General features: G+C 40.9%; 1 protein-coding gene across 1 annotated transcript in view; it reads left to right on the forward strand.

Annotated features, from left to right (window-relative positions):
- The window catches only part of LOC114655399 (bile salt export pump-like), a 108,038-nt gene that overhangs the window by 59,597 nt on the left and 24,619 nt on the right, over nucleotides 1–23,822 (forward strand). The window contains exons 17-22 of the mRNA XM_028806351.2: nucleotides 4,971–5,172; nucleotides 7,509–7,572; nucleotides 14,457–14,577; nucleotides 14,660–14,830; nucleotides 19,561–19,665; nucleotides 23,358–23,519. Of these exons, the coding sequence (XP_028662184.2) occupies nucleotides 4,971–5,172; nucleotides 7,509–7,572; nucleotides 14,457–14,577; nucleotides 14,660–14,830; nucleotides 19,561–19,665; nucleotides 23,358–23,519 (825 nt within the window). The remainder of the gene's footprint in view (nucleotides 1–4,970; nucleotides 5,173–7,508; nucleotides 7,573–14,456; nucleotides 14,578–14,659; nucleotides 14,831–19,560; nucleotides 19,666–23,357; nucleotides 23,520–23,822) is intronic.

The raw sequence follows: 23,822 nt of genomic DNA on the forward strand, positions 1-23,822 counted from the left end.
GTAGACTCTTTTTTGTAGTAGACCGTGGTCCTATTAATGTGAGCAATAACATCCATAAAGTCTGCAACTCTGTAATGGCCAGTGTGGTTTTCTACACTGTGGTGTGCTGGTCTGGTAACATCAGCTCAAAAGAGGCCCACCAAATCAACAGCCTAATTAAAAGGACAGGCTCAGTAATGGGACACACTCTGGACCCCCTGGAGGTATTAGAGAAGTAAGAGAATTAAACCAAAACTGGGTGCCGTTATGAACAATGCTGCACATCCTCTCTCTGACACACAAACACTGAGGACTTTCAGCCAATGAATTATTCAGAAGAAGTGTGTCAGGAAACACTTCAGTGGCTCCTTTACACCAACAACAATATGCCTGTATAATGCCTCACTGCCTCTTTAGTTATTCTGATGTGTGTTTAGACAGTAGTGTATATGTGTGCGTATGCGTTTATAAATACTAGACACAGTACCTGTAAGAGAAAAATTAAAAATATTTGCAGTCTCTTGCTCTAAGTGTACCTTAAGTCATTTTCTTCTAGATTCACATGTGTCTGAACATCTCCTGGCTGTCAATTTCTCTCTTTCTCAGGCATGTTCCTGTAAAGTCTGCTTCTTAGACACTGACATTATTTTCGAGGCGTCTTTCTTCCCTCCCATCCAGTTTTATACTTGCCGCCTTTAAATGTGAATCTCTGCATGCCTCATGCGCTTTTTCTCCTCCTTGTGCGCCTTGCACTCACACTTCCTCTTTGTCATGTCACAGAAGTGAAACTGACTAATCAGATTACTGTGAAGGACTGGAGACACAGACCTTAGTGTTTTATATATATAATATGGCAATCAGAAGGTTGCCGGTTCGAATCCCGTAAATGCCTAAAGGGACTCTGCTCTGTTGGGCCCTTCAGCAAGGCCCTTAACCTGCAATTGCTGAGCACTTTGAGTAGTTAGAAAAGAGCTATATAAATACAAAGAATTATTATTATTATTATTATTATTATTATTATTATTATTATTATTATTACATCTTCTTATATAATATGCTACCGTGGCTGTTCATTTGTCTGTCCAGGATGTTACATCACCTGTAGCTCACAAACCGTTTGACCAATTGACCTGAAATTTGGTACACATATACTACGTGACGTCTACTATCTGCTTTCAGGGTGATGATTGACCTGCAAGGTTATTCCTCTTTTTATCTTTATTTTATTTTAATTGTAGAATCATCTTTCGGCAGTTGGCAGCAGGTTGACCGTGCGGCGCATGCGTACGGGAGCCGTTCTCATCCCTATCACCTTCGTCATCACTTCTCTTCATATCTTAAATCATTCTTCAGGAAGATTGGACACTTAAGGAAAATTAAGGAAAACGTACTAAGTAATTGCAACGCAAACACTGACTTAATAAGTTTTAATGTGAAAAGATGCCGACGGAAGAAGAGAAGAAGCGGGCCGCAAGGGTGGAGAAAAAAAGTGCAATCGCATCAACCTCTGAGCAAACGAATGATAAACATACAAGAAAGAGGATGAAAACTATAAGTCAGGTGTATTCACTGCATGTTATCATGCAGTGCACCATTACTGGTTAGATTAGATTACATTATTAGATTAGATTAATTTTTTTAATCCCAAAGTGAAATTAAGATGCATTCAGCAGCAAAAACATAAAAACAAGGATACAGAACCCCCAGGACAAATAATACAGCCAATCAATCAATCAATTGATAAGTAAAAATAAATAAATTAATGTATCTTGTGCTGATTTTTCTGTTCACTGTCATATACAGAAATTCTCTGATGATTCTATCCTAATGTGGTATATTGATAAGGGGGAACAGAAAGATTTGTCCACAACGACAAACTGGAGTGGTCTGCTAACACAGGGAAAACTGTATAAGAAAGGGCAGAGGAGACTCTTTGGATCCCCAAATCCTTCTCTGTTTAGCCTCCTTTTCGTACAAACATTTCCTTTAGTGCATTACCTGCTAGTGCATAATTTTCAAGTAGATAATAATAATGAAAAATTCAGTGGTGACATCCATTACATGTCATATGACTCTGTAATGGTCAGTGGTCTGGTAGGAGTTTTAACGTCACTTCAAGAGTGGTCCACCAGATCTTTAAGTCAATTAATAAGGCAGATTCAGCTATGGGGCACACACTTGACCCACAGAAGGTAGTAGCAAAGGAATAGAATTAAGATAAAACTGACAGCCATTCTGAACAACACCGCTCATCCTCTCTCTGGCACACTGTCATTAAGTATTTTCAGCCAACAAATAATTCAGCAGAAGTGTGTCAAGAAATGATACTGGGGCTTCGTCAAACCAACAACAATGAGCCTGCAAAGCACCTCACCGTGACTATGACTACTCTCTTATTATTAGTCAAGGGATAAGTATTCTTCTTTTTTAGTAATTCTGGTGTGTATTTGATGAGAGTTGTTGATGTTTTATCTATCTATCTATCTATCTATCTATCTATCTATCTATCTATCTATCTATCTATCTATCTATCTATCTATCTATCTATCTATCTATCTATCTATCTATCTATCTATCTATCTATTATTACATTTCAAGTCTATCTATCTATCCTGCCGACTATGCCAAAATATCTATCTATCTATCTATCTATCTATCTATCTATCTATCTATCTATCTATCTATCTATCTATCTATCTATCTATCTATCTATCTATCTATCTATCTATCTATCTATCTATCTATCTATCTATCTATCTATCTCTTATGATGCAAGGCTCACTGGGAATAGAAAATGACACAATTTGATGTAATTCAATTTTAAATTAATTTGTCTGGATATGAGGATAGACTCTTAATGCCTAAACAGATTGACAAATAAAGAACACAAACAGAAATGTCTCTAACCTATGCCACTGACACACTGTCCATAAGAACACCTATCTTGGTCATTAAACAGTAATGCAGAAATCTATAAACCTTAAAATGTGGAAGTCAGAGGTTACAGTCAACAGACTCTCTGTCCACTATGCTGAACTAGTTATGAGATCATAGAGCACCTTATGACAGTTTCTTTCAGAAGTTTCTTAATGTGGAATGATTTTCGGTCATTTCTTCATTTATTTCTTAACCAACACAGCAAAACTCCAGTTTAGTTAAAAGGGTAAACCAGTCTGCTTTGATTGTGTTGTGTATTTATGGATCTCTGTTCAGCAGATATACCTTTCATCCCCCTTTCTTTGTGAGTATTGTTACCTTTGTCATCGGACATTCAAGCCCTTACTCCCCTCTTTCATTGTGCTCCTTGTTACCCTTCTTTGTCACACATTCCACTCCTGTTGGGTGCTCCTCTTAGGCTGGGGTTATACTTCACGCGATGCGAAGCATGCTGCAGCAGACGCTCCTGCTATGCAAGCGTTATACTGTTTATACTTGCACGCATGCTTTACGGAAATCTGGAGGAATCCACCAGTGGCACTGCAAGATATTATCACGGTGAGAACAGGTTCGGCTTTGCTGTGTTGTGAATTGCCTGGAACACCCATTAAATTCCAGTGACACCTTACCGTAATATTTCTGAAAAGGATGTTTAATGATTAAATCCACCAGTCCATGGATTTGTCCATTTCAGCTAGAATTGGGCACGAGGCAGAAACAATCCCAGAACGAGGCATCAGCTCATCGAAAGGTGAATACAAGCACACACATACACTAGCATCATTTTAGTGTAACCAGATCTGCATATCTTTGGAAGGAAACCCAGCAGGAAAACATGTAAACTCCAGGCAGGGAATATCAGCGACGTGACTCCCTGCAAGACAGCAGCACTAACACTCCGCCACTGTGTTACCCCCATGTGTGTAATTATTAACAGTATTCATTATTTAAGTGAAATTACCGATTTATCTGTAAAATATAACATGCATACTTTAATGCATTTCATCATGAAAGTGATATCAAGTATAAATCTAAGGATTCTAAATGTGCAGAGAGTTGGAATATCATACATTTAATGTGCTCAGTGTGGTGATCTATTGCTTGCAATCCGCTGCTGTCAGGAGCAGAGGAAGCCCTAGCAAAAAAGACGGCACAGAAGACGGTATGTGAGACTTTTAAAATGTACCGTGTCATTACGATCGGGAATATGCGACGCTTGAATATAAAAGCACCACAAATGCATCTGTATGTTGGCATTTTGCTTCACCACATCGTACCATACATCAAACATTGAAGCGCAAACACCGATCTCGTAGGATCCGCAAAGCGGCTTTCTGTCACATGTAGATAGTAACCAGAGACTCTGACGTCACGTTCCGACTTTTAGCACACTGCGCCCCCCGACTTTTTGCTGGTACTTCATTCCACATACGCATTGCGTTAATTTCTGAGACCTGCTCAGAGGACGCATCAAATGAACGCTGGGAATGCGTGGAAGCCATGATGCAGGTGCATACGCATTCTGAGCGTGAAGTATAAACGAGCCCTTAGAGTCCAATTTGGATTCTCAAAGCAAACAATAAATTGTGGATCCTAGAGTTAGTCTGACAAGGCTGTAGTGTATTCACCATGGCCAGTGAGTTAAATAATTCTGCCTGAGTCAGGTCACGTTTTTGACCCCCACCTCACTTCACCCATATCGATGTTATATGAAAGCTGAAACCAGTTAGTGACCTGTAGCTTTGAAATGCACATATATGTACTGTATGTAACTCTTTTGATTCATATTTAACTTCATTTTATTGTACTATTATTTCATAATATAAAAAAATACTGTTGTATGCAAATGAAGCAATGGCCAAAGTGCTGCCTTATTACCTCACACCAGGCACCGGCCCTCGTATTCACTACAGTGATATCAGTCCCTGTAGAAATGTGATGTACCCCATGTAAGGTAAAGCAAATTAAATGGATGCAGAACATCGCCACACCTTTTTGAAAAGCATTTCTTTTTGATTCCTAATTTTTGCATTCTTGTTGCCCTCCTCTTTAAGGTCCGCATGGGTCGAACCACCATCTCTATAGCTCATCGCCTCTCCACCATCAAGAATGCAGATGTGATCATCGGATTTGAACATGGAAGAGCAGTGGAGAGAGGAAAACATGAAGAGCTGCTTGAACGGAAAGGGGTCTATTTCACTCTAGTGACCCTCCAGAGCCAAGGAGACAAAGTGCTGAATGAGAAATCCAAGGCCAGTATGTACATCTTTATAGAATAAGCATGCTTTTATAAGAGCACATGGTATCTCTAAACACACAGGCCGAGTATGTGATAAAAGGAGTGTGCCCTCTTCAAGTCTTGAGTAATATAAACAGAAGAGCATTTACCGAAAACAGGGAAAATATTAATGTAACTAAAGAAAATGATCAATCCAGAGCAAATCTTCCCGCTCCTTAGGTCATTCTTAGACTGTCTATCATAACTCACATTTTTTGAGTTATTATTCAAATTCTAAGCTCATTTTTTTAGTATGCATTTGTAAAAATAATTTTTTTTCATTATATTTTTGTGATGAGCCTCACATACTGTATATCTTGTCCAATTTTGGTGACCCAATTTATTTTTGAAAAATTTTCATTTGTCCTGTATTTTGAAATTGGCTCATTTCTCAGTTCATCGACTGAGCCGTCTGCAGGTCGTTGTACAAAGAGCATTTTGGAGTGTACATCCTTCAAACCATTAAAAAAAATCCCCAATCATATCAGTTCTATTCAAAACAAGCAATATCAGACCAATCACATATGGTGTATTTGTGCAGTTTGTAATTTGTAAGCTTTGCTTCATAAGTTCAGTATCAAGGCGCCATAGCCAGTCAGAGGCAATTTGAAGGCCTGGTTTGACAGATGACATCCTTTCTGTCTGTTTTGTCTTGGTAGAGTAAAATATTTCTTTACTTTCCCCTTTGTATTATTAATATGTAGTCTTTGTCATAATGCCCAATCTCACAGACTTACCACTGTTTATAAGGTATTATAGTATATAACTTCTCCCCACATTCCCTTCTACATCTGTAACCTCAGGCAATTAGGTGTAGTAAAAGACAAGCAAGAGTTAAATTACAATTTAAACAATGTATTACTGGTAATATTCATAAATAATAAAAATATGCAAAGTACATTTGAGTATTGTCAACCATACAACCTGATTAAATGGTGATGTGTAGTTTCAGGCGGCACACAGACTTGTAGTTATTTAAAATGTCTCTAGTTAAGGCATCATTGGTGCTCAGCTTTCTTTAGAACAGGCTGCGTGCCTGTTTCAGTATGGCTGCCGAACTGTGCTGTCCATTGTGTTGTCCTTTCAGTTCATCTGTTTGGTAAGAGAGAGATGCTCCTTCATCAGATTTTAGTAAGAGAGAGAAAGTGAGGTTGAGCAAGCAGATTTATAGATTCTCTGTCCAACCCCTACAGCCAATAGGGCATCGTGGTACTTAAAGGCTGCTGATACAAGCCAATTCTAAACAGCCATACTTCAGACCAGGAATAAAACATCTTAAAACCTGCCATCCCCCCAAAACCATATGTTAAGGTAAAGCTTGGCAGTTAGGGAGCCTGGCTTTCTTGCGGGGGTTGAAAGACTTTAACAGAAAAACACTTGCTAAACTGGTTTAAGGCACTCCCCCCACCCCCAACTCTGTCGTAAAATTCAAAGAGACCCAATTCCTGGTAGGGGAAGGGGTTCTTAAACCATCAAACCATTGTTGTTATTATCAATAATGTAACACTGATATTACATTGCTTTGCCTAAGTTACAAATAAAGACCTACAAAATATTTATCAAGTTATATGCAAAATCTCACATCACAACAGTGTCCATAGCGGAATTTACTGAACATGCACCCCTTTGCTTTCATAAAGAGCATCCCTTGTGTGATATAGCACAAACAGGATTACTTTGGTCACCAAGGAGAGTCCCCCTTGGTGTCCAGAGCACGTGCCCCTTCAGCTACATAATTGGCACTCTTCTGGCACATAACGCAGAGTGTAAAGAGCATGTGCCCCTTGGTGTCCACAGGACACACCCTTAATGGATTGACGACACAAACTATAGTTCCCAATATATGGGTGTGGCCCTAAATCTGCCACTGCAAGACACTTAGTTCTGAAATGGCTTGATAGGAGCAAAAATAAACTGCAAAATCTCAAGGTTCAATTCAGTAATGGGGTGCTGGACATTGGGGATAAACTAAGAAGAAGAAAAGCCCTAACATTCTTTTTGACCCTATCATATAGACCAGAGCTCCAATGTGCCCTCATTGAAATTCTTTGGTGCCATCTGGGGACATGAGCCTTACCATCAGTCTCCGCCACAGAGTATTCTTTTACTTTGTGTCTGTTTGTAGCACATCTCACTCTGATTGGATAGGTGAGCTTCTTTTCCAAGTTACACAGCCACACACATATTGTACCTTGTTAATTTCCTATTTTAATGATTATGTAAATGCAATTGTTCTCCTGATTAAATAATATTTAAGTGTTCACTTTGTGAGAGTTTTGACTACGGAAAAATAAGCTTTTCTGTTTGTTTCCAGTTGCTGATGAGGAACTTGAGGACAGAAACTTTTCAAGACATGGGAGTTACTGTGAAAGTCTAAGGTATGTTCTACCTGGAATAGGGTGCCTTTTTTATTTCACACATGTCTTCCTCTCTTGAGTTAACATGCATGGCATGGTATGTCATTTTGTGTCATATTATGGCACTGCATTCCTTGAAATTACACAGTATGAATGGCATTGCCATGAATGATCTTTAGAAATGTTCCACCAAGCCAGCATTTTCAGAAATATTCAGGTCTGATGAGCATTTTCAAAAGTATTCATTTTCTGGGATTAAAAATGCAAGAATAGTGTGGACAAAAGGCAAAAACTGAGACTAATGTTTGTGTTTTAAAATGTAAATGTAGTAGTATGAACATAGCCCATTGCCTTGTAGCGGGGCAAAATGAGGGTGCAGAACAAAGTTGAATGCTTGGGGTGCCAATTGGGTAAAATTCGGTTTACTTAGCAAAAAAGGCAAAAAATAAATGAAAATTATTCACCTTTTTAACACAATGATAGTCCTCTCTGCTCCAAAATTTATCTGTGACCTCCTTCACACCTATGTGTCACCAAAAGAATTATAGTGCCATGATCTCGGCTGAAGTTGAGGGGAGACAGAGCTTTCTCAGTTGTTACTCCTAGGGTTTGAAATGACTTGCCTTTTCACATCAGGTCTTCATCCTTCAAGTTTTTAACAGTCGGCCCAAGACCTACATGTTTTCTTCTGTCTTTCTCTATGTATAATGGGACTGTGGTAGATGTTATAATTGGTTGTTTTATTAATCTCCTTCTGCATGATTGTTTGTATTGTGTTTATTTTAATGCGTCTTTGTACAGCAACCTCTGTTGTTTTAAATGTGCTTTTATAAATGAATAATTTAATCTAATCTAATCCTCTCTCTGGAACATCAATCAAGATCAGCACAGAAGTAGGGTCAACATAGAAATGAAATTCCACTTTTCGAGAGCGATCTCTTTTTATAGCGTGCAGACTGGAAGGAGTGGAGCTTCCTTCGCAATAAGTGCTCACAAGGGGCAGTATCTCCAGGCTGTGAGAGAAGAAGGAGACAAGACTGCTAGCTACAGCACGCTCTTTTGTCATCAGACTACTTACTTCAGGTGAACCCGGAAGATGACTCTTTGGCGGGCAAATGTGACAGCTTTTATTTTGTTTTGTTGTATCTGTGAAGGCCAAAAAAGCTTGCTTCTTGAGTCTGGGGCTAGGCTGATTTTGTTATCAGGCTTCATCTGGAGCCTTGTGGTCTACATTGTGAAGTGAAGCCTGTTCTTGAGTTTTTGTGAACTGGTACAGTCATATAAAAAAGACTGGGAACCCCTCTCAGCCTGCATAATAATTGACTTTACTTTCAACAAAAAAGATAACAGTGGTATGTCTTTCATTTCCTAGGAACATCTGAGTACTGCAGTGTTTTCCGAACAAAGATTTTTAGTGAAGCAGTATTTAGTTGTATGAAATTAAATCAAATGTGAAAAACTGGCTGTGCAAAAATGTGGGTCCCCTTGTAATTTGTCTGATTTGAATGCCTGTCACTGCTCAATGCTGATTACTTGTGACACCAAATTGGTTGGATTAGCTCGTTAAGACTTGAACATCGTAGACAGGTGTGTCCAATCATGAGATATTAAGGTATTTAAGGTGGTCAATTGAAAGTTGTGCTTCCCTTTGACTCTCCTCTGAAGAGTGACAGCATGGGATCCTCAAAGCAACTCTCAAAAGATCTGAAAACAAAGATTGTTCAGTGTCATGGTTTAGGGGAAGGCTACATAAAGCTATCTGAGAGGTTTAAACTGTCAGTTTCAACTGTAAGGAATGGAATCAGGAAATGGAAGGCCACAGGCACAGTTGCTGTTAAACCCAGCAGGTCTGGCAGGCTAAGAAATATACAGGAGCGGCATATGTGCAGGATTGTGAGAATGGTTACAGACAATCCACAGATCACCTCCAAAGACCTGCAAGAACATCTTGCTGCAGATGGTGTATCTGTACATCGTTCTACAATTCAGCTCAATTTGCACAAAGAACATCTGTATGGCAGGGTGATGAGAAAGAAGCCCTTTCTGCACTCACACCTCAAACAGAGTCACTTGTTGTACACAAATGCTCATTTAGACGGTTCTATTCAATAAGGGCGCGCACAAAAAGGCGAGCTTCAAAAGGGCGACCTCAATTGGGTGCGGCGAATAAAGGCGCGCATAAATAAAGGCAAGCTTCAAAAGGGCATCCTCAATTCGGCGCAGCGAATAAAGGCAAATGCAACTATGTGTAATGCCACATAGATATTTTATTATTATCTATCTATTATTATCTAAATTATCTACGAACGCCTTTATTCGCCGCGCCAAATTGAGGTCGCCCTTTTGAAGCTCGCCTTTTTGTGCGCGCCCTTATTGAAGGATACCCATTTAGACAAGCCAAATTCATTTTGGAACAAAGTGCTTTGGACTGATGAGACAAAAATTGAGCTATTTGGTCATAACAAAAAGCGCTTTCCATGGCAGAAGAAGAACAGTGCATTCCAAGAAAAACACCTGCTATTTACTGTCAAATTTGGTGGAGGTTCCATCATACTGTGGGGCTGTGTGGCTAGTTCAGGGACTTGTTAAAGTCGAGGGTCGGATGAATTCAACCCAATATCAACAAATTCTTCAGGATAATGTTCAAGCATCAGTCACAAAGTTGAAGTTACGCAGGGGTTGGATATTCCAACAAGACAATGACCCAAAACACAGTTTGAAATCTACAAAGGCATTCAAGCATAGGGAGAAGAACAATGTTCTGGAATAGCCGTCACAGTCCCCTGACTTGAATATCATAGAAATCTATGGGATGATTTGAAGCACGCTGTCCATGCTCGGCAGCCATCACATTTAACTGAACTGGAGAGATTTTGTACAACCCCAATTCCAATGAAGTTGGGACGTTGTGTAAAACGTAAATAAAAACAGAATACAATGATTTGCAAATCCTTTTCAACCTATATTCAATTGAATACACTACGAAGACATGATATCAAATGTTCAAACTGATAAACTTTATTGTTGTTTTGCAAATCTTCACTCATTTTGAATTTGATGCCTGAAACACGTTCCTAAAAAGCTTGGTTCATCATCCACATTGGAATTGGGGTTGTATGAAGAATGGTGAAAAATACCTCCATCCAAAATCCAGACATTCATCAAAGGCTATAGGAGGACAGTGTCTAGAGGCTGTTAGATTTACAAAAGGAGGCTCAACTAAGTATTGATGTCATATCTCTGTTGGGGAGCCCAAATTTATGCACCTGCCTAATTTTGTTATGCTACATATTGCATATTTTCTGTTAATCCAATAAACTTAATGTCACTGCTGAAATACTACTGTTTCCATAAGGCATGCCATATATTAAAAGGAAGTTGCTACTTTGAAAGCTCAGCCACTGAGAAACAAAAATCCAAAGAACTGAGAGGGGTTCCCAAACTTTTTCATATGACTGTATATCATAACAGACAGGTCATGCACTCTTGAACTTGAACAGTGATATTACAGGAAAGTAACAACTGTTGCGCTGCCAGGAGGCGCACTTAAGGGTATCACAGGGGAGTGACACCTCATTTGCTGTAAGGAGTGACACTGCTTGGTGTTACAGGTGACCACCTCTTGCTGTGCTGCTAGAAAGTGCACTTTGTCATATTACATAAGAGTGCCCCTGGTGTGCTGCCTGACTTTCTACATTTTGTTATAAAAAATTCTACAAATGGAGAAGCCACAGGTAAAGATTTATCTCAGTTCTTTCTAAATGAGAGTGGAATATAAGTCAAAAGTAAATAAATGAAGAATATCTCAAGAAGGCCATTTAGTGAGTCTGGTCCATCTATACATTCATGCTGTAAAAATGCTAAAGGTACAAATGAATCCACCAAATCTGTTAATGCGACCACATTGCTTGATTGTGTGGCTGAGTCTGATACCTTTAGGAATGAGTTCTCTGCCTCCGAGGATAGCCATATTTACATTTGTGGTCCAAGTAATCCTTTTGTATTCCTTGAACAGGAGTAAATAGTAAAGTAAAGACAATTTGAAAACTATGCAGAAACCACAACAGGTAGAAGCTAACACAATATAACACGTTTGTGGTGGCCTATGGGTAGTTTGAATACACACAGTGCAGCGTTCTGCTGTTACTGCTGTTGAAACCAAGGTTGAATGAACGTGGGTGTGCCACTTTGGGATTGTCCCACTGTTGAACAGCATACCATTGTGAGATTGGTTTGGGAAGTGAGAGTGAAACCTGCTGAAGTTCATCAAAGGATGATGGCTTGGTATGAAAGTGAAAACAGCACAACTCGACGAACAGTTTTTGAATGGATAGAAAGGATTAAAGTTGGAAAAACAAGTTAAGCTCATAAAGATTAAGCTGGTCGACCATCAACATCATGCACATCAAGCCCACAACGACATGGCGAATGCCTTCATCTGAGAAAACCGATGGATTACATTATGCGCCACTGCTGCACGTTTAGATATCAGCTAAGGATCTGTACATGCCATTATGCATGACAACTTGGGGTACCATAAAGTTTGCACAAGATGGGTGCCCAAACAGCTTAGTGTTCTGCACAAGCCAACATCCTTCAGTGAACTCCAGTAGGTTTCACTCCCTACACCAAAAAAAATCTCACTACGGTGTGTTGTTCAATAATGGTGCAACCCCACAGCGGTGTGTCCATGTTCATACTTTAACAGCAGAGTGCTACGCTGTGCTGTCTGTGTTCAAACTACCCATAAGTCATCGAGAACATGTTGTGTTATGTCAGCTTCTATCTGTTGCGGTTTCAGCGTAATTTTCAAATTACCTTTATTTTTTGATTTACCCTTTTATTTTATACCCGGTTGGAGACGGTGGCATTGACCAGAAAGCAGGAGACAGAGCTGGAGGTGACAGAGTTAAAGATGCTAAGATTTGCATTGGGTGTGATGAGGATGGATAGGATTAGAAATGAGGACATTAGAGGGTCATCTCAAGTTGGCCGGTTGGGAGACAAAGTCAGAGAGGCGAGATTGCGTTGGTTTGGACATGTGCAGAGGAGAGATGCTGAGTATATCGGGAGAAGGATGTTAAGGATAGAGCTGCCAGGGAAGAGGAAAGAAAGGAAGGCCTAAGAGAAGGTTTATGGATGTGGTGAGAGAGGACATGCAGGTGATGGGTGTGACAGAACAAGATGAAGAGGACAGAAAGATATGGAAGAAGATGATCCGCTGTAGCGACCCCTAATGGGAGCAGCCGAAAGAAGAAGAAGAAGATGTTACACCCTTAACTATAGGACAGTGTAGGTTCACCCTTTTGTTGTGTTTTTATCTTGATTGATAAAGGAAGTGAGTATGATCCATCCATCCATCCATCCTCTTCCGCTTATCCGAGGTCGGGTCGCGGGGGCAGCAGCTTGAGCAGAGATGTCCAGACTTCCCTCTCCCCGGCCACTTCTTCTAGCTCTTCCGGGAGAATCCTGAGGCGTTCCCAGGCCAGCCGGGAGACATAGTCCCTCCAGTGTGTCCTGGGTCTTCCCCGGGGCCTCCTCCCGGTTGCACATGCCCGGAACACTTCACCAGGGAGGCGTCCAGGAGGCATCCTGATCAGATGCCCGAGCCACCTCATCTGACTCCTCTCGATGCGGAGGAGCAGCGGCTCTACTCTGAGCCCCTCCTGGATGACTGAGCTTCTCACCCTATCTTTAAGGGAGAGCCCAGACACCCTGCGGAGAAAACTCATTTCAGCCGCTTATATTCGCAATCTCGTTCTTTCGGTCACTACCCATAGCTCATGACCATAGGTGAGGGTAGGAACATAGATCGACTGGTAAATTGAGAGCTTTGCCTTATGGCTCAGCTCCTTTTTCACCATGACAGACCGATGCAGAGCCCGCATCACTGCGGACGCCGCACCAATCCACCTGTCGATCTCACGCTCCATCCAAAGGAAGTGAGTATGAGTAAGTTATAATGTTTGGTTCTTTATATAGGGAAAAAAATAATAGATGAGTTCTTGTTATTACAAAAGTAAGGAGCATGTTGGAATTGCAAGAAAATGCCTGAAAGTTTTGAAATGCTTGGTATTGTAGCTAGTAATTGTATCTGCCGCCTGAATGAAAATTGATCACAGCTTTGATATGAATATGGAGATGCCTGATTGGGCACTAGCAGAGTCAGAGATTGGGTAAAGCACTATAAAATGGGAGTTCAGCCCCATAGTTCACCTTGTACTGCCTCTACCAAGTCAAACCAAGCAACTATCGGTGAGCTTAATGATTCTGTCAAAGAATCAAAGAGAATTAGCCTAAGATAGCGAAATTAGGCTCTGTGAAGAGCGGTGCATCATTGCTTAAGCATGGGGAAAACAAGGTTCTGCTGCAGGAGGAAATTTAGACTTCCAGCATAAGTTTATCAGAAGAGATTCAGCTTTACTAACTTTCAAATCAGATTTTTCAAAAATCTGTGCTCACCTATGCTCAAGAGATGTATGTAATGACTGAAGGAATCGTGAGATCGTGAGTACAAGATGCGGAAATTAAGTTTTCATGCAGGGTGGCTGGGCTGATACTCCATGACAGGGTGAGGAGCTCAGTGAATCGGAAATGCCCCCCTCAGAATCGAGAGGAGCCATTTGAGTTTGGGCATGTTGTAAGGATCCCACCTGGACGGCTCTAGCTAAAGCTGCTCTGGGCACGTCCCACTGGGCGGAGACTGCAGCACACCCAGGACACATTATTTGCTGGCTTTGGGAATTCCCTAGGAAGAGCTGGAATGACAGTCTGAACAGATCTACTCGGCCTGTCGCCATTAATGTTTGATACACACCTGATGATTGTATTTTTGTGGTTCCCATCAATGACCAGACAATCCTAATTACCACATTAATTCAAATTTATGTTGTTTTCTTCACCAGAGCTTCCCTACGTCAGCGATCAAAATCTCACCTGTCCAATATCTTTCCTGAAGTCTCCACGTCGGTAACTGGGGATATAGCCCTGCAGGCCTTCAGTGAACCAGACGACATCCGAAGCAAGGTTTGCTTGAGAAGAGCTGTGGAACTGTGGTGGCTTAACGGCTTTGCATGTCTTCTTAATGTGTGGTGTTTGGTTTTAACAGAGCGCTGTAATTGATGGTGAGGAAGAGGATGCTGTAGAGCCTGCTCCTGTGAGCAGGATTTTAAAATACAACTCACCTGAGTGGCCTTACATGCTGCTTGGCAGTATCGCCGCGGCTATCAATGGCGGCGTAAACCCACTGTACGCCCTTCTCTTCAGCCAGATTCTTGCGGTAAGCAGTGGCAAATCATCTTGATAAAACATCCATTCGTTACGTCATTTATAACAATGACACGTATGCTTTGCATATACAGCACCAACTGTTTTGGTCAGCAGCTCTATTTAATTTTTTCTGGTGTGGACGCTAGGTGTCACAGTTGCCCCTTAAACCCAACAGACAGACACGCAGGACACAGGGTAAAAGTACCAAGAAGATCCTTATTAATTATTTTCTTCTTTAAACAGTGCTCCCTAAGCACCATAGCCGCAATAACACAGGCAAGTAAATCACAAGCTCAATAATAAACAATTCTTCTCTTTTTCTCTTCCTCCACACCTCCCAGCAAGCTTTGCCACCTCCATCCAACTCACTTGCTGGGTCTTCAGTAGTCCTTTATATAGTTCTTGACCTGCAAGTGCTTCTGCTCTTCCGTCCACGTGACTTGCCAGCACTTCCGGGTCAGATGGAGAATTAACCTTCTTTAATCTGCCCAGAAGTACTTTGGGGCTTCCGTCCTCGTGACTTCCTCGTACTTCCGAGCTATAAGGAGAGCATGACTCCCCCAGTCCTTCCACAGCACCCCCTGGTGGCACCCAACAGAGGTTAGAAACCAAACTCAAAGTCTCAGGATGCTCTGTGGTAATCTGGGGCACCACTACACTCCAGGGGAGCTGCCATCTAGTGTTTTGGGGGAGGCAGAGTCCACAAGTAGCTGCCTTCCCCCATCCTTCCATCTCAGGGGCGTCCCAGCCGGGTTGAACTACCAGCCGTTTCTTACACTGGGTTTTCTTGGGCTTTAAATAAAAAGTATATATTTAAACTAAATCAACATTAAAGAAATGTATAATGTTTATATTTCATTCGGCCTTATCTTTATCAAATTTAAAAATTAATTGCATTCTCTCATGTTGCTGTTTTGTTTTTTGAGGGTTGCTACCATATTGTAATCATTTATACCTATGATCCTGATTTTTCACCTTAGTGTTCGAATGGAAATTCTTTAATTTTACTGGTGACATAATAATAATTACAAAATAATGAAATCCATTTGTTATCTTATCTTTCCATATGATTTTGTCAACATATTATTGTTGCTACAATTCTAAATAGTCCGTATAAGAAATGCATATGCAAATTTCATTTTACCAAGTACAAATGACTTCTTTCTTCTTCTTTCAGCTGCTCCTGTTAGGGGTTGCCACAGCAGATCATCTTCTTCCATATCTTTCTGTCCTCTGCATCTTGTTCTGTCACACCCATCACCTGCATGTCCTCTCTCACCACATCCATAAACCTTCTCTTAGGCCTTCCTCTTTTCCTCTTCCTTGACAGGTCTATCCTTAGCATCTGTCTCCCAATATACTGAGCATCTCTCCTCTGCACATGTCCAAACCAACACAATCTCACCTCTCTGACTTTGTCTCCCAACCGTCCAACTTCAGCTGACCCTCTAATGTCCTCATTTCTAATCCTGTCCATCCTCATCACACCCAATGCAAATCTTAGCATCTTTAACTCTGCTACCTCCAGCTCTGTCTCCTGCTTTCTGGTCAGTGCCACCGTCTCCAGCCCATATAACATAGCTGGTCTCACTACTGTCCTGTAGACCTTCCCTTTCACTCTTGCTGATGCCCGTCTGTCACTAATCACTTCTGAAACTCTTCTCTGTCCATTCCACCCTGCCTGCACTCTCTTTTTCACCTCTCTTCCACAATCCCCATTACTGTGTACTGTTGATCCCATAAATGACAATACGTTTAAACTTACAAAATCCTAATTTAATTAATATTGTGCTGTAATTTCAAGCTGTTGTTCATTGTTGTTTATTTTAATTTGTTAGAGGTTGTTTGATTTAGGATGAACGGAAGAAGCATGAATGGATGGTCTTTCAATCTATGGCTCTTTCATTTAAGCCAGTCTGAAATTATGTTGCAAGTAAACAGGTCTGCCCTTACGATGAGTACCGCTCAGTGTCATTACAGTTTTTCTCATTCACTTTGATTGACACAATTCACACATCAGAAGCGTCCTTCTTCTAACTCTTAGTGCAGTTGTGAAGTAAGTACCACATTTCTCCACAAACATTAGCATTTCCCATCGTGTTTGTACAAACACCCATTGTGTCTACACATGTTTTTCTGTTAAAGACGTTTTGTCGTTGTGTTGATGCATTTCTCAAGCTCATGAAACAGTTTGTACGTTCATCAGTCAGAATTACAGACCTCTCACTCACCTTGGAAATGTCCAGCCTTGCATTAGGGATTTCAAACAAATTACTTTAAACTTTCTTCAGATAAGGCCAATCACATAGATAGATAGATAGATAGATAGATAGATAGATAGATAGATAGATAGATAGATAGATAGATAGATAGATAGATAGATAGATAGATAGATAGATAGATAGATAGATAGATAGATAGATAGATAGATAGATAGATAGATTTCAATTTGCAAAAAAACTAAATTCTAGTGTAAACCAATAATCAAAAATCTAAAAAAAACATAAATAAAAACATAATACCACAAATTACTGTGTGATATCTTGACATGTTATGCCAAAATCAAGAAAAGTTTTATTCTTGTTTTCAACAATAGCCATAGCAACACAGATTTTAAAATCTGACCATTTAAAACCATGCAAGTTGTCTCAGTATCTTATTCAGGATCCTGAATAATTTTTAGAGGCCATTACTGTCCGTATTTCAGAACCACTCAGTGTGACTTCCTGTCATTGATTTCCATTGCAAGGAAGTGAGTCCACAAGGATGGAGAGCATTGCAATGTGTCATCATACTGGACAGAAAGTGCAAACCCAGACCAGCAGACGAAGTACAGTTCTTGTGTCACACCATATTATAGACTGCGGCCACCAGGGGGCACTGCAGCTCCCCAAACACCCAACACAGACAAGTCACAGCAAAGAAGAGTTTTTATTCTTTTTCTTTTTCCATAGGAAACTCTTCCAGTAAGTGTTTCCCACCACCAACACAAATATAGCAAAGCACACAACAATACTTTGTCTTTTCTTCTTCTCTCTCTCTCTGTTACTTCCTCTACTGCTCCTCACGCAAGCTTCATCTCCTTCCTCCCGACTCTGGCTCCAGGAGTTGAGACAGTCAGCTCCTTTGATGCATCACCCAGGAGTACTTCTGGTGTCCTGTAATTGTGGTCCAGAAGCACTTCCGGGCGAGGTGGGAGCCTGACAAATTAAGGCTTTCCAATCCCAGTAGCACCTCCTGGAGGCACCCATGGAACCCGACAGGGTTTAGCCAAAGAACTCCATCTCCCAGGATGCCCTCTGGGATTCCAAGATGCCGCTGCAACCCCAGGGGAGCTGCCATCTGGGGAATCCATTCCCAGATTCCCGGACATTTCCCATTCCTGCATTCCCAGGAATGAAACTGCTGGAATTCCCAGCTGAACGGGAACGGCCAAGCTCGCATATATAGTATGTAAAAGTGTAAAAACCGATCAAGAAATAACCGAGTTATAGTTAAATAATTAAGGTGGTGCCATTGCTGCAGCTTGCACTTCATCGGACAACAGCTTTGAACAGCAACTTGAAATTGTAATGTGTCAGTCTGTTGCATCCGCATTATCTGTGCCAAGAAACCATCACAGAATGATGACAAGAAACTGGATGCATCAGTAAAAGCTGAAATGGCGGTGTTTCAGAGCAACGGCGAGCGCGGGCATTGTTTAGAACAAGTGTATCAGTATCTGATGACTGTGCTGCCCACTTCAGTCGAGGCAGAGCGTGCTTTCTTAGTGGCTGGCGTACTCTGCACGAAGGTGCGCTCTTGCCTGGACGACCGCACACTCGACACGTTGTGCTTTCTACACTCTTATTACCGCAACTAACTAGATACATGTACTTATATGACAGCATGAACTGCTTGTAGTTAAGGTTAGTCTTTTATTGGTGTCAACATATTGCAGTAGTTTTATTAAAAATAAGTGTCGCTCGTTCTAAAACCGTTCACATGTGAGATGCCCGTGCACTGTGTCATTCCCAGGAGCCCGGGATTCCCGGGAATGACATGTGGGATTCCCGAATTCCTGGGAATGGATAAACCCATCCAGGAATGGATTCCCTACTGCCATCTAGAGAGCAATGTCCTGAGCACACAGTCTCCCTCGGTCCTTCCATTCTATGGGTGTCCCAGCCGTCCATCACAAGATCTTTTAGTTCTCAATAGATAGTAGCCACCGACATTTCTAACAAATTCTGTCCCTATTCAAAATATATGACTAAAGTCAATTTAAGTTAGATCTTTGAAGGACATCCCACTATATGAATAAGAATATTTGGACCTGTGGTGTTATAAAAGAACAGGCAGAGAGAGCACAAAGGTTTGGAATCACAAATGGGAAAACTCCCACTTTAATAAAGTGATATGTGAATCTTGATATCTACAGAAACCTCAGCACAGGGCCAGTGTAGCCACCAGCTCGGTTCAGTTGATTAATCTTCTTCATCCAGTTGAAGGATGGCAGACTGAGCATCTGGATTGTTCAAGATTCATTTTCCTCTAATTTTTACAAATTCTTTTGTAATAACTTTTGTCTCATTTGTTCAATGTTACGAGAGACGTAGGTTTGTGAGACTGAATGGGGCTCTTACGGATTCCCTGTTCTGGTGGTTTGTTTCAGAAAGCATGTGGGCACAAATGACTTTTGTATTTTTTTTTTGTCCAGTTGTGGTAAACTTTGGATCATAAAGGTCAATTTCTTTTCAGACTTTTTCACTGCCCAGTAAAGAAGAACAGAAAAGAGATATTGATGGTGTCTGCGTGCTGTTTGTTTTCATCGGAGTGATATCATTCTTCACGCAGATGTTGCAGGTATAATTTGGACAGTTTTGTAAATGGAGTTCTGAATATTAAAATGTTTTTTATTTACAGTCGGCATGGCCATCTCACTGCTTTTAAACACCTGGGCCAGTCCTCATGAGTTTAGTTCATGCTTTTTTCCATATTCACATGGAGTTCTAGTTTCATTTCTCATTCAGTTCTAAATAACCCATGGTGAATTGGCTCCTACTGTGATGGCACAAAGGCTCCATAATCCCTGGGACGTTGTACTACTTAAATCTAGTTTAGCAAATGTTTAGATAAATGTTTGATAATTTTGTAATTTCCATTTTTTTTATTGATAAAGCAGTCTGTTGAGTATTCCAGCTTTCCAGCTCCAGAATGCTAGCTTCAGCTACAACTTTCCCCATTTCTAAATGGGATTTCTTCAAGTATTCCAATTTCCTCCCACATTCCAAAGTCAGGTGTGCTAAATTAAAAAGTGACATTAAATTGGTTCAACATAAGTATGTGCACCAGTGCTCTGCATCAAACTGATTATCCTCTGATGTTCCATGACATAGTGGTCATTCTCCACGGTGGTCCATGTAATAGAGCTGGAAGCTGATCCATATCAGAAAACCTTTATCAATCAGAACAATTCTCTGAAACAAGTTGAGTGCACACTAGCACATCATTCCATGGACTACTGCATGTGGTCACATCTAAGGAAGTAGCCATCTGTGGATCAGAAGCAAAGACAGTTGTGTGGAAGAGTAGGACAAAGATAAAAGGTTTTTATTGTTACCAACACTTTTCAATTTAAGTACCAGCCAAAATACACAAGTATAAGCACAGGTTCCCTTCCTCCTTCTGTCCTCCTGATGAGTGTCGCCTGCTGCCCCTCGACTCTGACTCAACAAGGTGAAGCGGAGAGGCACCCTTTATCACAAACCTAGGAGTACTTCCGGTGCCAGGACATGGTCCATTGGAAGCAATTCCAGGTCAGGCAGAAGTCCCACAAAGTCAGAATTGTAAACCCCTGGTGGTACCCATGGAACCCAACAGGGTTGTACTTTGGGACTCCAATTCCCAGCATGCCCTGTGGGTATCTGAAAGGGTGCCAAAGCCAAAGGAGGACGCCAATTAGCATATCTGGGGGAGAAAAGATTCACCATTCATTATCTCCCCTCGTCCTTCCATTAGGGTTGAACGGTGGCCCTTAACCTGCCAGGATGCCAGCCCATGTGTGCCATCTATCACAACTATTAGAATATTGCTATTTTAAAAGCTTTCATTTTCTTTTTGTGTGGAACTGCTGGAGAGATTCTAACTTTGGTTTTCTTTCAGGAAGTCAAATACATCAAAAGTTTGATTTAAATCGATAGTTTAAGTCACTTATCTTAAATCTTTTTCCTTCCTTTTCCCTGCTGAGAAGCTCATTGGTTGTACTGGCATTATGTTCTGCTCCATAATGAACCAATGGACATTGAGTCTGCAGGCATTTTCTTGTAGAGTACAAAACTGATAACTTCTGGAGTCATCGCACCAATATTTAAATACTTTTATCAATGTATACAGGTGTGTGAGGGACCCTACCTGCACTGTAGGTGATAGAAATTGTCGTGTCATTTCAGCACTGGTTTTTTTTTGCACCTGTCCTTTGCCATCTCTTTCAGAGAGGTTTGTCTTTGTCGTAGTTGTCCATATCACTTTATTCCAGAACATTTACTGTAGTCTGGATCTTTGTAGTGACAAGTTTACAGATATCTATAGATATAGTAAATTGTGGTGTTTTCCTTTTCTTTGTGATCAAAAATGGTGTCAATTAAAAAGGGTTCAAAACCTTGTATTGTTATACAATACTGAGGAACAGTGGATTTAACTTGAATTTTTTGTCCCGATTCAACAAAAAAAGACCCTTTAACGTCAAAGTGAAAAAACTATTTCTGAAAGTGAACTAAATTATTGTAGGTTTAAAACCATCAAGGAGCAACAACAACTCAGCCATGAAGTGGTACACCATGCAGACTCACAGAGAGAGGCTACCGCGGGCTGAAGGGCATACCATGTAAAAGAGATGAAGATCTTGAGCTGTTTTTTAGGGGTTGGATGAGGCCCTTTCATTCCTTTGAAGTGTACTGTTGATGCTACATCATACACTAACATTTGAGACAATTGTACACTTCCAACTTCATGGAAATGGTTTGTTGAAGGCCATTTTACTGTTTTTGCACCAAGCCAGGTTCATGAAGACACAGAGGAACTCGAACGGCCTGCACAGAATCTTGACCTACTGAACACCTTTGCGATGAATTTGAATGCCGATTGCGAGTCAAGTCTTGTTGCCCAACACCAGGACCTGAACTCACAAATGCTCTTTTGGCTAAATGGGCATAAATTCCCACAGATACACATCTTGTAGAAAGAAGAATGGAGGCTGTTATAGTGATGGCTTGGAGGTGGGATGGACTCCAAATTAATTTCTGTGATCTTTGGGATGTTCAACAAGATCTTATAGGTGTGATGGTCAAATGTCCAAAAAATCTTAGGCCATATGGTTCGTGTCTGTCCATACAATATATATCCATAAGAGGAATTAGATCCTGGAGAATTTGACGATTGATGTGTTTTTAGCAAATATTAAGAGTCCAAGTTAAAGTCACAAGGAGACACAAAAACTGTCAATCGAGTTGCTTCTTCTCATTCAGTTGACTGACAGCCAATTGTTTCCCAATGCTCAACTTTCTTAATACATGGTGGCACAGGGAAACAGGAAATTTTGGAATTAGGTGTTGCCAACCCTGGGGCACCGGAAGTTGTTTGAGACCAATGTGACCTCGATTAGGACCCCTTGCCATTAGTTATAATGGAGCAGTGGAGTACTGAATAACGAGCGTTCACTGTGAAAGCCTTTTATAAGAATGGCGACAATGTGACTGCTGTGCAAAGGGAATTTCAGGGTCATCACCAGTTAGGATCAGGTCCCGTCAGTTCATGCGATGACAACATGGGTGCGAAATTTCAAAGAAACGGGTTCATCCATCCATCCATTTGCCAACCCGCTGAATCCGAACACAGGGTCACGGGGGTCTGCTGGAGCCAATCCCAGCCAACACAGGGCACAAGGCAGGAAACAATCCTGGGCAGGGTGCCAACCCACCGCAGGACAGAAACGGGTTCATTCTTAAAAAAAAGAAGTCCCCGGGTGGAGCCACTTTGCATACTGCCAGACAGTCAACAGCAGTTAATCGATGATTGTTCACGCAATGGTGACATTCCATGGCCTCTGAGACCCACAGATCTCACTGTTTGTGATTTTTTTCTGTGGGGACATCTTAAAAGCTAAGTGTACTGCACACGTCCTGCAACCATTGCTGAACTAAAAAGGAGGACTGAAGAGGAAATCGCTGACATTCCTCTTCACATGTTACATCGAGCAATGCAGAATTTCCACAACAGGCTGTCAGAATGTGTATGGAGAAATGGACATCACCTTCATGATGTTTTCTTCAAAACATGAAATGAATATTGATTACCATCATTAATTGCATATCCTGTACAATACATTTCATCATTAAATGTATTTTGTAATGTGTTTATTCGTGCATTGAAGATCAATTGAAAATTTCCCATTTCCCTGTGCCACCCTGTACCTTTGGATACAAACATTCAGATGTTCTCTGTGTTCAACAGCACTGTTAGTTTTATTCAACTAATATTTGCCTCACTCTTTGTCACAGGGTTACACGTTTTCCAAATCTGGTGAATTGTTGACTAGACGACTCCGGAAGCTTGGCTTCCAGGCCATGCTGGGACAGGAAACGGGTTGGTTTGATGACCACAAAAACAGTCCTGGGGCTTTAACAACAAGACTGGCTACTGATGCATCTCAGGTTCAAGGGGTAAGAAGTGGAATCATTGGTCATGTCTTAAAAATAATGTAAGGCTTGGTATTATTTCCTTGTTAATTTATTAAGAAGTTGGATTATTAATAATAGAAGCACCTTAGTATAAATAAGGCAATGGCTTATTTTCACTCCTAGACATTTTAACTGCTCTCATGTACTGTGTATCTGTGACTTTTACACAATACAAAACAATTTATTTTTGTGTAGCCCAAAATCAAGAAGTGCCACAATGGGCTTTAACAGGCCCTGCCTTTTGACAGCCCCCCAGACCCCAGCCTTGACTCTCTAAGAACACAA

This window comes from Erpetoichthys calabaricus, chromosome 8 (assembly GCF_900747795.2).
Source record: "Erpetoichthys calabaricus chromosome 8, fErpCal1.3, whole genome shotgun sequence".
NCBI classification, from domain to species: Eukaryota; Metazoa; Chordata; class Cladistia; order Polypteriformes; family Polypteridae; genus Erpetoichthys; species Erpetoichthys calabaricus.